The 16,964-nt window shown below is 38.8% G+C and overlaps 1 protein-coding gene across 7 annotated transcripts in view; it reads left to right on the top strand.

The window, feature by feature from the left end:
* MTA3 (metastasis associated 1 family member 3) overlaps nucleotides 1–16,964 on the top strand; it is a 224,164-nt gene that overhangs the window by 54,777 nt on the left and 152,423 nt on the right. For all 7 annotated transcript variants that reach the window (XR_006703650.1, XM_045447009.1, XM_045447008.1 and 4 more), the window contains exon 3: nucleotides 1,044–1,137. Coding sequence is in view for 6 of the 7 variants with exons in the window: in XM_045447008.1 (XP_045302964.1) it covers nucleotides 1,044–1,137 (94 nt within the window). In the remaining variant the exon portion in view is untranslated. The remainder of the gene's footprint in view (nucleotides 1–1,043; nucleotides 1,138–16,964) is intronic.

Below are 16,964 nucleotides of genomic sequence, written 5' to 3'. Positions count from 1 at the left end.
GATCATTACTTCTGGAGGATGTATTTGATCACAATATTGTGAAATATAGAAGCACTTTGGTTAGGATTTAATATGATTTCAATTCAAAGGGCAATATTTCTCCATGACTATTTCTCACTCTAAAATACTGCTGCTGAACTTCATAAAATTGACAAATTTACTGTAGCATAAGTATATTCTTATTTCTTTATGTCTGAATATATCTGTAAGCCCAGAGAAATTCTGAAAATTTGTTCTCATATTTGTTTGAAATTGGAAATCACAATAGCATTTTACTGTAATCTATGTGTTTTTACAAGGAACTTTGTAATGAATGACTGACCTTGAAAGTTCTCAGAATTCATAAGGAATAGGAGGAGAGTAGGAACCTGGGCCCCAGCTGCAGCAAATTACAACCTAACTGAATATTGGTTGTATTCTAGACCGTAGTCAAAAATAAATAAGAACTTCAGCGTTCATAACTCAGAGATTTTAATACTTTCATATGTGAAGGTAAACTAAGTACTGCTGAGAAGATCAACTATTACAGATTCATAGACTTAACCAGGGCTGGAGAATGCTTTTCCAGGTCTTCTGCTCCATTCTGTCTGACGGCTGCCCGAACCTACAGGGCTTCACCATCATGAAACATGGGGGTGTTCTGGAGAGGGCTGGATGATTTTACTTTTAGCCTCTGCTTCTGGGAGTGGGATACGTTTTGCTGTCTTAAGTAAGTTACGTTGTGGCTCTGAAAATTTGGGGGATTAGTTTCTCAGGGCTAAGCAGATTTAAGCATGTGGCTTTAGTCATTAAAAGGGTGTGATCACTTTAGATTCATTGATACTAGTAAGTTATTTAATTTTGACATTTCAGTTTAACTGGGAACCTTTGCAAATGCTGCACATCCTCATTTGAATTTTTTTAGCTCTCTGATTATCCTGCAGTTGTGGTTGGCACAGTGTAAATGAGATTGATCTTGTAATTGTGTTGTATTTAGTTTTGTTTTGTAAACTATTTGAGTCTATTCTTCGGTACAGATAACTTTTATTTTTCTTCTCTCTTAGACTGCGACGGGCAACGTGGAAGCAAAAGTAGTGTGCTTTTATAGACGGCGAGATATTTCCAACACGCTTATAATGCTTGCAGACAAGCATGCTAGTAAGTTAATTGTCTTGTTTTAATTAAAAAATGTTTGAAGTTTTTTGTTTTCCATGATAGGAGGAAAAATACTTTTTGTTACCTGTACTTTTTTGCCTTTCCATTTGTCTTCCTCTTAGTTTAGATGGGAGTAATTTTTTCAGTGGTACTTGGTTTTAGTATATATTTTCTTTTCTTTTTTTTTTTTAACGCTTATTTATTTTTGAGACAGAGAGAGACAGAGCATGAACGGGGGAGGGTCAGAGAGAGGGAGACACAGAATCCGAAGCAGGCTCCAGGCTCTGGGCCGTCAGCACAGAGCCCGACGCGGGGCTCGAACTCACGGACCGTGAGATCACGACCCGAGCTGAAGTCGGCCACTTAACTGACTGAGCCACCCAGGCGCCCCAGTATATATTTTCTTAGATTGCATCATATGCTTATTACTCAATTCACTGAAACAACGCTGCAAGTAGGTAAGTAGGTTTTTGCATACAATCAGCATAGTGTTGTGCCATCCTCAGTTTTTATTGGTGGTTTTGAAAGGGTTTGGGTATGAGGAAATTTATACTTCATTGGTATTTTGGAGGACATTTTTTTCCCCTCTGAAACAATTGGGTAATATTTACATTTTAAAAAATTCTGAGTAGTTATTATATGTACAGTATATTAGGTATGTATGAAAAAAGGTTTGCCAGAGAAAGAAGTGCAAAGTGGTATTTAGATATTGTGATCTTCTGTAATTCGCAACTCTGAGCCCTTCTTTGTAGATTAATCTTTATTGTATGTTTTTCCACCGTGATCAACAGCTTTGATGTATTTCAGCTCCTGTTGTTTTTTATTATTTTTAATCTTTTTAACTTATTTTTTAATTTTTTAAAAACATTTTATTGTGGGGCGCCTGGGTGGCTCAGTCGGTCAAGCGGCCGACTTTAGCTCAGGTCATGATCTCGCTGTCCGTGAGTTCGAGCCCCGTGTAGGCCTCTGTGCTGACAGCTCAGAGCCTGGAGCCTGTTTCAGATTCTGTGTCTCCCTCTCTCTGACCCTCCCCTGCTCATGCTCTGTCTCTCCCTGTCTCAAAAATAAATAAAATGTTAAAAAAAAAAATAAATAGAAAAAAAAAAAACATTTTATTGTTAAATCATCGTTGTACCCAACTTGGGGCTCGAACACAACCCCAAGATCAGGAGTCACGTGCTCTACTGACTGAGTTAGCCAGGTGCTCTACCCCTTTAATTAAAAAAAATTTTTTTTTAATGTTTATTTTTAAAAAAAAAAAAATTTTTTTTTTAATGTTTATTTATTTTTGAGACAGAGAGAGACAGAGCATGAATGGGGGAGGGCCAGAGAGAGAGGGAGACACAGAATCTGAAACAGGCTCCGGGCTCTGAGCTGCCAGCACAGAGCCTGACGCGGGGCTCGAACTCACGGACTGTGAGATCATGACCTGAGCCGAAGTCGGACGCTTAACCGACTGAGCCACCCAGGCGCCCCAATGTTTATTTATTTTTGAGACAGAGACAGAGCATGGGTGGGGGGAGGGGCAGAGAGAGAGGGAAACACAGAATCTGAAGCAGGCTCCAGGCTCCAAGCTGTCAGCACAGAGCCCGATGCGGGGCTCAGAGCTCACAAGCCGTTGAGATCATGACCTGAGCTGAAGTCAGACGCTCAACCAGCTGAGCCACCCAGGCACTCCTACCCCTTTAATTTTTTAAAACAATAAACACAATGATAAAAAAAGTGGCTTAAATTTTAAGAAAGAAGACATATGTGAAACATAAGTATAGTACTTTATTTTTAAGTTTATTTGTTTATTTTGAGAGAGAGAGACAGCATGCAGGAGGGGCAGAGAGAAGGAGAGTGAGAATCTCAAGCAGGCTCTGCACTGTCAGCGAGGGCTCAAACTCAAGGAACTGTGAGATCATGACCTGAGCCAAAACCAGGAGTCGGACGTTTAACCGACTGAGGCACCCAGGTGCCCCAGTACAATACTTAATTTTGAAAGTAATTTTTGCCCTACAAAATATATGAGACTAGGACCATATGTCTGTGTGTTTTTCAGTTTGACACTGTGATCTGTAATACTCTGGTCTTGGGGATCCTGAAGCTTTTGGAGTGTTTCGGTAATGGGGTAGGAGAGGCTATTGTATACACAGGTTTATTCTGTGCCTGTGTGATAATTATTTACCCACTGTGTTGCTGGTTTAACCTGGAAGATTGATTGTCTCATAAGTTAAATTCCTACTATATTTTCTGCTGTAGTTCATAGTGTTTTTAAATTTCTGTTTATTGTATAAAAGGGTTTATTATGATATGAGTTGTTCTATAATTACAAATTATATGTTGACAGATTCAGGGCATTCCTGTTTGTCCTTCCTGTATGAGACCAAAGTACTACTTTTTATTATTTTTTAAAATGTTTATTTATTTTGAGAGAGAGAGAATGAGCAGGGGAGGGGCAGAGAGAGTGGGAGAGATAGAGTCCTAAGCAGGCTATTTGTTGTCAGTATAGAGTCTGACTCAGGGCTCGATCTTACCAACTGCAAGATCGTGACCTGAGTCAAAACCAAGAGTCGGGCATTTAAATGAGTGAGACACCCAGGCGCCCTGTCTGCTGACTGTTCTCAGCATGGCCACATTTTGTGCTATTTTAGGCATGTAGATGTAGAAAATCAGAATTGAATAGGCCCTTGGTATTGACCCTTAGAAATCAAATTTAAGAGATTTAGAAAAAAAAGAAAAAGAGATTTAGAGAGGGGCGCCTGGGTGGCTCAGCAGGTTAAGCTTCCAGCTTTGGCTCAGGTCATGATCTCACGGTTTGTGAGTTCAAGCCCCACATCGGGCTTTCTCCACTCTCAGTGCAGAGCTTGTTTTGCATCCTCTGTTTTCCTCTCTATCTGCCCCTCCTTCCTCTCCCCCCCTTCAACAATAAGTAAACATAAAAAAAAAAAAAAGTCAGTTGGTTTTTCTTTTTCTTTTTTTATTTTTCTTTTCTTTTATTTTTTTAAATTTTTTTTTTTAACGTTTTTTTAAATTTATTTTTGAGACAGGGAGAGACAGAGCATGAACAGGGGAGGGTCAGAGAGAGGGAGACACAGAATCCGAAACAGGCTCCAGGCTCTGAGCTGTCAGCACAGAGCCCGACGCGGGGCTTGAACTCACGGACCGTGAGATCATGACCTGAGCCGAAGTCGGCTGCTTAACCGACTGAACCACCCAGGCGCCCCTCTTTTTCTTTTTTTAAAGGTCTTATTTATTTTTGAGAGAGAACGTGAGCTGGGGAGGGGGAAAGAGACAGAGGATCAGAAGTAGGCCCTGCACTGAAAGCAGTGAGCCCGATGTGGGTCTCAAACTCCCCAACTGTGAGATCATGACCTAAGCCAAAGTCATCTACTCAACCGACTAAGCCACCCAGGTGCTCCTCAGTTGATTTTTCTACCTTCTGAGCAATTTGTAGATCATTGGGTGGATTACTTCTATCTACATTTGCTTGTTTCTTCTATTATCTATTGAGTTTATTCTCAGAGGTAGCTATATGCTTAGGTATGGTGGAGTCAGAAGTATCTTGTATTTCCGTTGTTATTGACCAAAATTTCAGGTGGGGAGAATAAAACTGCTTGAATAGTTCTTGCTGTATAAAGAGGTTTTATAGGAGGATTAATGGAGAGAGTATCATGTATTTGAAAGATTTCAAAACTGGGCTTAAATTTCCTGAGCCTCGGTTTCTCCGTTTAAAAAAACTTTTCCATTTTCGACTCCTTTAAAACTTTTTATTACAGAAAATTTCAAATATACAAAAGTACAGAGAAGTGTGTAATCCACCTGATGTTTCCATTACTTTGCTTTAACAGTTATCAATCAATGACCAATTAATTCATCTGTACCCCTACTTGCCCCTTATTTTGAAGCTCATCAGAGAAATCTTACCATTTCATCTGTAAATACTTCAGTATGTATTTCTAAAAGATATGACCTCATTCAAACTTACAGAAAGTACCAAGAACATACAAGGAACTCCCATATAGCCTCTACCCAGATTCAGCCATTAACATTTTCCCCTATTGACTTTGTTATTCTTATTATATGTATAAACTGAATCATTTGAGAGTAAGTTAGAGACATCAGTGTGTTTTTCCTAAATGCAAGGAAATTATTTTACATAACCACAGTATAGTAAACAATTCAGGAAACCTAATATTCACACAAAACCATTATTCATAGTCCTTAATCAAATTTTATGTACTAATGGTGTTCTTTATAGCTGTGTATGTTTTTTCTTAGTTTATTTATAGTTATTTATAAATTTTATTTATTTATTTTGAGAGAGAGAGCACAAGTGGGGAAGGGGCAGAGAGAGAGAGAGAGAGAGAGAGAGAATCCCAAGCAGGCTCTGCCCCACCAGTGGAGAGCCCGAAGTGGGGCTTGAACTCATGAACCGTGAGATCATTATCTGACCCGCAGTTGGACATTTAATCGACTGAGCCACCCAGGTGCCCTTTATTTACTTATTTTTAATGTTTATTTATTTATTTTGAGAGAAAATGTGTGCCTAAGCAGGGGAGGAGCAGAGAGAGAATCCCAGGCAGGCTCTGCACTGTCATCGTGGAGCCCACAGACTGTGAGATCATGACCTGAGCTGAAAGCAAGAGTCAGACGCTTAACCAGCTGAGCCACCCAGGTGTCCCTATTTTTCTTAGTTTAGAATAAAACCCAGACTCACACATTGTATTTTGTTGTCCTGTCTCCTTGGTAGGGAACTAGTTTCTCAGTCTTTTTTTTGTGTTTTTTGACCTTAACATTTTTCAAGAAAACAGGCCCGTTATTTTGTAGAACATGGCTCAATTTGTGTTTGTCTAATGTTTCCTCATGATTAGATTTAGGGTATTTTCTTGTTTTTGCAGGCTATGTAATTTTTGTAGGGATGCCATGGAAGTCTTATTGTATCCCTCTCCATGCTTTATATTAGGAGACACATAATTGGGTTTGTCCTAATATTGATTGTGTTTGGTTTGATGACTTGGTCAAGGTGGTGTCCCTTTGTATTTAGTAAGTTATTTGGGGGGAGATTATTAGCAACTATGTGAATACCTTGTTCTTAATCTTTAGCCTACTCATTTTAGCATTCTTTGATCATTTGGGATTCTGTAAACATGCTCATGAAATATCTAGTTAGTTTTCACATTTTTCTTTTATAATTTCTTTTCTTCATTATTTAAAAAAACATTTTTTTTAAATGTTTATTTGTTTTTGAGAGAGAGAGAGAAACAGCATGAGCAGGGGAGGGGCAGAGAGAGAGGGAGACACAGAATCTGAAGCAGGCTCCAGGCTCCAAGCTGTCAGCACAGAGCACGAAGCGGGGCTCGAACTCAGTAACTGTGAGATCCATGACCTGAGCCAAAGTCAGAAGCTTAACCCACTGAGCTACGCAGGCGCCCCTCTTCATTCATTATTTTAAATTGATACATAATTCACATAGCATAAAATCTGTTCTTTTGAAGTGAGCAATTGAGTGGCTTTTAGTATATTCACAAAGCTGAAACTATTACTGCTGTCTAATTTCAGAATGTTTTCATCATCCCCAAAGGAAATCAGTTACTTCCCATTCCCCCTTCAGCCTCTGGCAGCCATTGATCCACTTTCTGTCTCTATAGATTGGCCTTTTCTGGACATTTCCTTTGATGGAATCATATAATATGTGTGTGGGTAGGTGTTTTGTTGTTGTTGTTGTTGTTGTTGTTGTTGTTGTTGTTTTTCAGTAAGCTCTACACTCTACCAGGAGTTTGAACTCAGGACCTCAAGATCAAGAACCTTCAGGTGCCTCTAATAATGTGTCTTCTTGTCTGGCTTTTTAAAATTTAGCATAATGTTTTCAAGTTTTTTCCATGTTACTGCCTGAATTCCTATCTATTGATTCCTTCCTCCCTCCCTCCCTCCCTCCCTCTTTCTTTCTTTTTTTCTTTCTTTCCTTCTTTCTTTCTTTCTTCCTTCCTTCCTTCCTTCCTTCCTTCCTTGAGAGTGCAAGCAGGGGAGAGGCAGAGAGGGGCACAGAGATTCCAAAGCAGGCTCAGCTCTGATAGCTGACAGCAGTGAACCCGATGTGGGGCTTGAACTCAGGAACCACAAGATCATGACCTGGGCTGAAGTCAGATGCTCAACCAACTGAGCCACCCAGGTGCCCCTATAAATATTTATTTTTGAGAGAGAGACAGAGAGAGAACACACGCACACTTGAGCTTGAGTGGGAGAGGGGCAGAGACAGAGGGAGACAGAGGATCCGAAGTGGGATCCATGAAGTCATGAAATCATGACCTGAACTGAAGTTGGATGCTTAACTGGCTGAGCCACCAGGCAACCCCCTTTTTTTCATTCTTTTTTTTTTATAGCTGAATGGTATTTCATTGGGTGGATATACATTTTGTTTACTCTTCAGTGGAAGGACAATTTGGATTGTTTCACTTTCTGGTTATTTTGAATAATGCTGTTGTGAACATTCATATACAAATTTTTGTGTAGATATTCATTCATATATTTTCCCTCTATCCCTCATCGTTCTGTTGAAGATAGCAGGTTGTTCACCTACACAGGAATTTCCTTTGGTCTGGAGTTTGTTTATTGCATCTCTGTTGTGTCCTTTACCACATTTTTTCTGTAGACAGATGGTTAGGTCCAGATTCTAGAGGATCTAAATCCACATGGTTATTTTGGAGGGGAAATGGGGTAAGGGATGCCAGATTACTTCGTGAGGTAGTATTTGTGTACTTCTCTCATGATGTCCATAATGTATTGTTTCCTGTGTCTCATTTTTTTTAACACTTTACTTTGAAATAACTTTTACAGAAAAATTATTAAAAACATTACCAAGAAATCTCATATATTCTCCACCCAGATTCCCAAAATGTTAACATTTTACTCTTTGCTCTATTACATCTATATACGTACTAGTTTTTTGAGCCATTTAAGGTGAAGACATATTTCCCCTAATTCCGAAAGATACTTCAGTGTATATCTTTTAAAAACAAGCAGATTCTTACCTAACCAAGCATGATAATACTCTAATCTGTAGACTTAGGTTTTGCAAAATTTCGTACTAATGCCTTTTAAAGCAAAAAATAAAAATAGAATTTTTTTTTAAAGAATTATTTTTTTGTAATTTCTTCAACTAGCATGGGGCTTGAATTCAGAACTCTGAGATCAGGAGTCACATGCTGTATTGACTGAGCCTATCAGGCTCAGAATTTTTAAGGTATCTTTTTGTAATGTTATTAATCATTGATGATTGCCTAGATTAATTCATTAAAGTTGTGAAAATTATGCTTTCTATCATAATTCTATCATCCCCTCATTTTTATTTGTTTGTTTGTTTGTTTGTTTATAATTTATTTTGAGAAAGAGTACAGAGAGAGACAGAATCCCAAGCAGGCTCCATGCTGTCAGCGCAGAGCCTGATGTAGGGCTTGATCCCACAAACCATGAGATCATGACCTGAGCCAAAATCAAGAGTTGGATGCTTAACTGACTGAGCCACCCAGGTGCCCCTTATCCCCTAGTTTATTGGCATAGACTATTTCTGTGAAGAGAATTTTCCCTGTGTCAGCTATCATGTTAACCTTCAGGTTCAGATCTTCTAGGAAAGGCAGGTTGAATTAAAGTCTTGATGTGCTTTTTCCTTTTTTCGGTTATTACCAGTTTTCAAAAATAATGAGGTGATTCCTGGTATCCTGCAAAGAGAATGGTTCTTGGATCACTTTGAAATGATCTTTGTAGTCTTTGTTATGTTACTTGCTTTTTTGATATGACAAGATGTTCCAGGCTCATCTTTTAAATTTCTTGCCCCAGACCTCATCTCTGGAGCCCTGGTTCCTTTTACTGGGAAATGGTCTTAGTGACCATAGTCTGAGCATTAAGGGAGAGACTCTTTGAGAGAGGGCAGGGCGGTGCTATATCTAGATTACCATGTACTTTTAACAGATTGGATATTTGATGATAGTATATTTATAAGGATGAAAAGAAGTCAGACTATAGTCTTATTACCAATTCTTTCCTAAGGTAATTTCACTAAAAGCCAGAGTACATACTTTAAAAAGCATTTCTATTAGAAAAGGAATTTTGTTTTAAAAAAATAGTTTCAGATGGACACGGTTCTTAGGACTGTTGGAATTTTCAAATATGAAATTCATTGGTATTCTTGATAACTTTTTTATATTTTATATAGCTTTATATTCGTTATAGTTTTAGATTTTTTTTTTTGACGTATTGTATACTTCTTTTTTAAAGTGTTAGTTTTTTTTTTTTTTTTTAATGTTTCATTTATTTTTGAGAGAGAGAGCATGAGCAGGAGAGGGCCAGAGAGAGAGGGGGACCAAGGATCTGAAGCAGGTTTTGTGCTGACAGCAGTGAACCCGAGGTGGGGCTCAGCTTACAAACCTTGAGATCATGACCTGAGCTGAAGTCAGACGTTCAACCCACTGAGCCACCCCAGTGCCCCAACATATCGTATACTTTTATATTGTGATTCTTAAAATGCAAAGCTTTAGAAAGTTAAATTTTATGTCACCTTTCTTTTTATTTAAACTGTTTGGCAGAAGGTAAAGTGTTTACTGTACTTACCGGTCTGCTCTCTTCCTTCCTTAGAATTTTCTTCCCAGCTTTTCCATTGTTATGTCACTTACTGTGGGCTGAAGTTGGGACACAGGGAAGTGAGTGAAAATAGTTATTTTCTGATGAATGCTCATTCTGTTTACTCCTGTGTTTCCACTACAATAAGCATACACTTGGAGCTCTGTGAAGGCAGAAAAGGAAAGAAGATGGGAATTTATATTAATTCCAACTCAAAATTATAAAACCAGGATTAGCTCTTGGAGAGAACTGGAAAGAGGCTGATCCTACCTACCTTAAGTCATGTTCATATTGTTACCATGTTGTTAATAATTCTTGGCATTTTTGTGTTACTGTTTTGAGTAGAATCAGAAAGTAGTGTTGACATTCTTTTTCTTTTTTTTTTGACGTTCTTTTTTTTCTTTTAGGTTTATTACTATTATTTATTTTAGTAATCTCTATACCCACTGTGGGGTTTGAACTGTGACCCTGAGACCAAGAGTCACATATTCTTCCGACTGAGCCAGCCAGGTGCCCCTTGACATTATTCTTAAAATTTTAAATAATGAGACATTTCAGGATGTGGTAATCTTATTAATCGATAAGGTTATAGATTTGTTACAGGTAAAAGGTGACGTGACTTCTATACCTAGTTCTTATCTCATCCCGGTCTGAGTCATGTTCTCATAAAACGCTTTGGTGTCAAAGGGCGTATTGGGAACTTAATTTTTTTTAAAGATTCTTGTAATACATGATTTATAATTATTAAAAAGATACAGAATGTTTATTATATTTTATAGGTATTTTGGCTTAAGTAGGATTTTATAAAAAGAATTGCACCTCTTTTTAAAAGATTTGTAACCAGTAATCACAACTGATCGTTAAAATACTGAAACCGATTGTTTTGAATATATCTGCATTGTCCTTTCCAGCTTTCTTTCCTGGTCTTAGCACGCAGTTTGTACCTTCTGAGTGCTCAATGTTAAGTTCTTTACTGTTGGGAACCTGGTCTTGATCATTTTTTGAGGCTTCATGTGTCTTATTCATTACATTTGTTGATATAAATATTTGTGGCTTTAAACTCAGCAGCGAGGGGAATAGATCTGAACAGCCAGACTATCAGTCATTTTGTTTTAGCATCTTGGTTGGCTGAAAAGAATCTGTGAGGGTTTTCAAATGTGGTCCCCAAATTCTTTGACATTCCTTCCATTGTTAGATGGGGTCTCTGTCATTGTGTGGTGTGACAGTGTGGTGGAAGTAATGCTATATGACTCCCAAGGCTAAGTTAAGTAATAAAAGGCCGTGCAGCTTCTGCCTGGTTCCCTTGGAATGTTTGCTCTCAGGATACTCCTGTTGGGAAGTCAGCCACCATACTGTGAGAAGGCCAAGCCACATGGAGAGGCTATGGATAGATGCCATGGTTGACAGCCCTAGCTGAGAGCCCAGGTGGTAGACATGTGGCTGAAGGAGCCAGTTGATCTGGCCTCACCCATTTGAGTTCCTGTTCAGGCCCTGGTCAATGTGAAGCAAAAGCAAGACTGTTGTGCTGTGTCCGAATTCCTTACCCACTGAACTTGTGTGCAAAATATAATAGTCGTTGTCTTGTGCCATCAAGTTTTAGGGTGATTCGTAACTCCGCAATAGTTAACTGGAACAGGATCATGATAGATTTTCTTTTTTTGTGTAATTTCAATGACAGTTTAAGGTCAATATCAAAGTTTATGACTGTTTACTAAAAATATTTAATGAACTATTAGTTTTCTTTAAGTAAACCTTGTTTTCTTTTGATACATTGACTTACACTGAGTATTTTCCTCTTACTTAATTTTTGGCCACAGTGAGCACAAGTCGGGAAAAATACCCTCTTTATTATTCTGACGTGAAATTCATCGATAGTATAACTTATAATGTAAACAACAAAACCAACAATATTATGTTCTAACTGATATATAAAGTAAAAAACGTAAAATAATAGACTATAATAATGGAATATGTAATGTAATAAGATCATACATACTGTATTTCAGTCTGTGTAAATAGTGGGGCATGACTATAGTGGAAGACCGTGGAATTATGAAATGTCTGCATGCATGCATGGTATTGCTAGCAATGCAGCAGTTATAGATTAGACTGAAATGTTATATTAGGAACTCTGGAGACTTTTCAGAATGGTGCTCTTGGTAAGTTCTGAACACCACAAAATCATCTCTGTTTTTTTTGTTTTTTTTTTTAATTTTTTTTTTTTCAGTGTTTATTTATTTTTGGGACAGAGAGAGACAGAGCATGAACGGGGGAGGGGCTGAGAGAGAGGGAGACAGAATCGGAAACAGGCTCCAGGCTCTGAGCCATCAGCCCAGAGCCTGACGCGGGGCTCGAACTCACGGACCGCGAGATCGTGACCTGGCTGAAGTCGGACGCTTAACCGACTGCGCCACCCAGGCGCCCCAAATCATCTCTGTTTTTATATGATGACTGCATTCCTGGAAAATCCAGTTATATTAAAACCGCATCCAAAATACTTCTTTCTCATCCATAAAATGGAGTTCACCCTAGTTTCCAGTAACAGAGTCATGTCTTTCGCCTGTGTAAACGTTCAGAGGGACATTGAAAGTCGTGTGAATCAGTGCTCTGGTACTGGACTGCCTTTTGCTATATACTGTATATCTATCAGGTGTCTAACGTTCTTGTTGTAATAGTTTCAGATGTACAACATAGTGATTTGACAGTTCTATTATATAGCATCATGCTATGCTTTCCTTGATAAGTGTGGCTCCTATCTGTCACCATACAACACTGTTACAGTATTACTGACTATATGCCCTGTGCTGTACTTTTCAGCCTCATGGCTTTTTAATTTTATAACTGGAGAATTGTACCTCTTAATCCCCTTCACCTATTTTGCCCTTCTTCCCCTGCTGGCAACCCACCAGTTCTTGGCATTTATGAGTTTGTTTTTTTGTTTGTTCATTTATTTGTTTTGTTTTTTAGATTCCACGTATGAGTGAAATCGTACGGTATTTATCTCTCACTCAGTATTATACCCTGTAGGGGTTGTGAGTTCAGGCCTCATGATGGGCATAGAGCTTACTTAAAAAAAATACTTAATGGGGCGCCTGGGTGGCTCAGTCGGTTAAGCGTCTGACTTGGGCTCAGGTCACGATCTCACTGTCCGTGAGTTCGAGCCCCACGTCGGGCTCTGTGCTGACTGCTCAGAACCTGGATCCTGTTTCAGATTCTGTGTCTCCCTCTCTCTCTGACCCTCCCCCATTCATGCTCTGTCTCTCCCTGTCTCAAAAATAAATAAAAAAACGTTAAAAAAAAATTTTTTTTTAAATACTTAATTTTTCCTTAATTCCCAAAAATTAGAGATTAAAGTTTCAAGTAATAAAAAAGTTAAAATTATTTATACTATGCTAAGATTGATACTGCCTTGACCTGGAATTTAAGGGAGAATTTGGGAATACCTAGCAAAATTAAAACTCAGTATTTCCATTACTGGATACTAATCATAGGCAAGTACTCAAGGAAATGCGCCTTTGTAATAGCAAAAAGTGAGAGATACCTAAGTGTCCAGCAATAGGGTACTAAACTAAACAAACTTTGTTTACTGCACATATTCTGGAATCCCTTCAGCCATTCAAATGAAAACACACTTACACATGTCAACATAGACAGATGGCACAATATATAGTTGAACTAATAATGATATGAATATATAAGTTTTAACCCCAGGTTTGAAACATTTGTGAAAAGGCGAAATTTATAGATATTCATGTGTGAATTTCTACATACATATATATTTACGTGTATAAGCGTTGATCCTACGTAACACATACAGTTATAAATGAAGAATCAGAATAAGAACATGTTTTGGGGAAGTTAAAAATGCCTGTTGAAATAAAAGAATGACTAGAAGGACTGAATGATAAAGACACTGATGGATTTAAATAATGAGAATAAATGAAAGGGGGCACCTGAGCAGCTTAGTCTGTTGAGCATCCGACTCTTGAGGTCCGTCAGGTTATGATCTCACGGTTTCTGGGATTGAGCCCCACGTCAGTCTCCGTGCTGATAGCACAGAGCCTGCTTGGGGTTCTCTCTCTTCTCTCTCTCCTCTCTCTCTGCCCCTCTTCTTGCATGCACACTCTCTCTCTTTCTACATAAATAATAAACATTAAAAATCAAAACAAATGAAAGAAAATAAATGAAAAGGAGAAATTATTAAAAAGAATTACATTTCCCCAGAATTAAAGGACAGTCTTTAGATTGAATGGAAAAAAAAAGTTGCAGATACTTCATTTCAGAACACCAAAGAAAAACTGAGGATCCTGTAAAGTTTAAGAAGTTAAAAAAAGGTGCCCAACCTTTGTTGCCAAACGGCCAATCTTTTGATTTTGGCTCAGGTCATGATCTCGTGGTTTGGGAGATCAAGTCCCACGTTGGGCTCTGCTCTCACAGTATAGAACCTGCTTGGGATTCTTTCTTTCTCTCTGCCCCTTTCCTACACTTGTGCATATGTGTGCATGCACTTTCAAAATAAATATTAAAAAAAAGAAAGTTACCAATAAAAGAATGAGGATTATATTTCTTAGTAGAAGAGCAAATTATTTAAAGTTGAGAATTCAATAACAGTATGAGTGATCCAATAAAGGTATTTTTTAGTATACAAATATCTAATTTAGGAATAAAAGTTTATATTTATCAGATCATTAGACACAGAGCAGTGGGGTGCGGCCGCATGGGTGGCTCAGTCAGTTGAGTCTTGATTCTTGGGTTTGGCTCAGGTCACGATCTCATGGTTCATTAGTTTGAGCCCCACATCAAGCTTTGCACTGACAATGTGGAGCCTGCTTGGGATTCTCTCTCTCCCTCTCTCTCATCCCCTCCCTGCTTGCACACTCTCTCTCAAGATAAATAAACATTAAAAAAAAAAAAAAAACAGGAGGAGGGGGCGCCTGGGTGGTTCAGTCGGTCGGGCATCTGACTCTTGATTTCGGCTCAGGTCATGATCTCACAGCTTGTGAGTTTGAGCACCACATCTGGCTCCATGCTGACAGTGTGGAGCCTGCTTGGCAGTCTGTCTCCCCACCCCTGTCTCTGCCCCCTCTCTCTCTGTCCCCCTGCTTGCATGCTCGCTCTCTCAAAATAAATAAGTATACTTTAAAAGCATAAATAGAGTAGGGAAATACAAGTCTTTTTTGAGGGAAGGGGAAGATAATAGGTATTCGGTTATATTTCTTTTCTTAAAGTTTATTTATTTTTAATTTTTCTATGTTTATTTTGGGGGGGGTGTGAGTGGGGGAGGGGGAGACACAGAATCCGAAGAGGGAGATGAAGGGAGACACAGAATCCGAAGCAGGCTCCAGGCTCATCTGTCACCACAGAGCCTGATGTGGGGCTTGAACTCACAGACTGTGTGAGATCATGACCTGAGCTGAAGTCAGATGCTTAACCCACTGAGCCACCCAAGCATCCCTAAGTTTAGTTATTTTGAGAGAAAGAGAAAGTGTGCATGCGTGCGCAAGTTGGGGAGGGGCAGAGAGAGAGAGAGGGAGAGAGGATCCCCACTGTCAGTACAGACCCCGATGTGGGGCTCAAACTCAAGAACTGCAAGATCATGACCTGAGCTGAAGTCTGAATGCTTAACTGACTGAGCCATCCAGTTGCCCCTGTTTCTTTTTCTTTCTTTCTTTTCTTTAATGTTTATTTATTTATTTAAATGTTTATTTATTTTTGAGAGAGAGACAGAGCATGAGCGGGTTAGGAGCAGAGAGAGAGGGAGACACAGAGTCCAAAGCAGGCTCCAGGCTCTGAGCCATCAGCACAGAGCCCAACGCGGGGCTCGAACTCACAAACCATGAGATCATGACCTGAGCCGAAGTTGGATGCCTAACCAACTGAGCCACCCAGGTGCCCCTTTAATGTTTATTTTTGAGAGACAGATGAGAGGGAGCACACCAGGAACAGGGGAGGAGCAGAGAGAGGGGCAGACACAGAATCCAAAGCAGGCTCCACGCTGCCAGTGCAAAGCCCAACATGGGGCTTGAACCCATGATCCAAGACACAAGATCATGACATGAGCCAAAGTCAGACACTCAACCAACCAACTGAGCCACCTAGGTGCCGCTCAGTTATGTTGAGGGGGATTACTATAGATTACTATATTCACTATATCTTGATTTAAGGATAACCAATGGAAAAATACATTGATTTTACTTCACTTGTGTTACTAGATTAATAGATGAATTTTAAAATGGTCCCGAATAGACCCCAACTCAAGAGAAGATGGATAAAGAACAATAAGGTAAATAAATACAAGATGGCCAAAATGAGGCCACACATATCAAATGACAAAAAATGTGAGTGGGATAAATTCTCCTGTTAAAAGACAGACTGTTATTCATAACATTCATCTATAAATGAGGCCCAAAGAAAACCTTTTAACAAATACCAAAAATAGGAATGCACAAGTAACATTCTGTCTACAAGGCAATGAAGTAAACAACAATAAAAGGATAACAAGCCATGTGAGTATCCAATTTAGAAATTTAAAAAACATGCTTATAGCCAACTTTTGTGCTAAAGGAGAAATAAAATCTTCAGTAGCAAGTGATTCCAAGATGAATGACAATGAAAGTACTATATCTTAAAAACCTGTAGGATGAGGCCAGAATGACACTCCAAAGAAAATTTAAAGACCTCAGGGGTGCCTGGGTGACTCACTTGGTTAACGGTCTGACCCTGATTCTGGCTTTGGTCATGATTCCATGGTTTGTGGGATCGAGCCCTGCTTCCAGCTCTGCGCTGACAGTATGGAGCCTGCTTGGGATTTTATCTCTCTCTCTCTCTCTCTCTCTCTCTCTCTGTCTCTCTCTGTCTCTCTCTGTCTTTCCCCATCCCTCTATCCCTCCTCTGCTCACTCTCTTTCTCAAAATTAATAAATTGAAAAAAAGAAAGAAAGAAGAAAGAAAGAAAGAAAATTTGAAGACTGAAAGCACACCTTGAAAAAAATGACTGGAAGTAATTATTAAAGCCAGGCATTGAGATAGAAGAGAAAAAGAAAATAAATCCAAAAGAGGGAAGGAATTATTAAATATAAAAGCAACAATTAATGAAACAGGGGAAAATGTAGAAGTTGTGAATTCAGTAGCTTGTTCTTGAAAATAGTATTCAATGTTGTAAATGTTTAAATTTCTCCCAAATATATCTATAAGATTGATGAAATTCCAGTCAAAATCCTAATAGAACTTTAT

The sequence above is a fragment of the Leopardus geoffroyi genome, chromosome A3, assembly GCF_018350155.1.
Source record: "Leopardus geoffroyi isolate Oge1 chromosome A3, O.geoffroyi_Oge1_pat1.0, whole genome shotgun sequence".
Classification (NCBI taxonomy): Eukaryota; Metazoa; Chordata; class Mammalia; order Carnivora; family Felidae; genus Leopardus; species Leopardus geoffroyi.
This window is presented reverse-complemented; position numbering and strand designations above follow the sequence as displayed.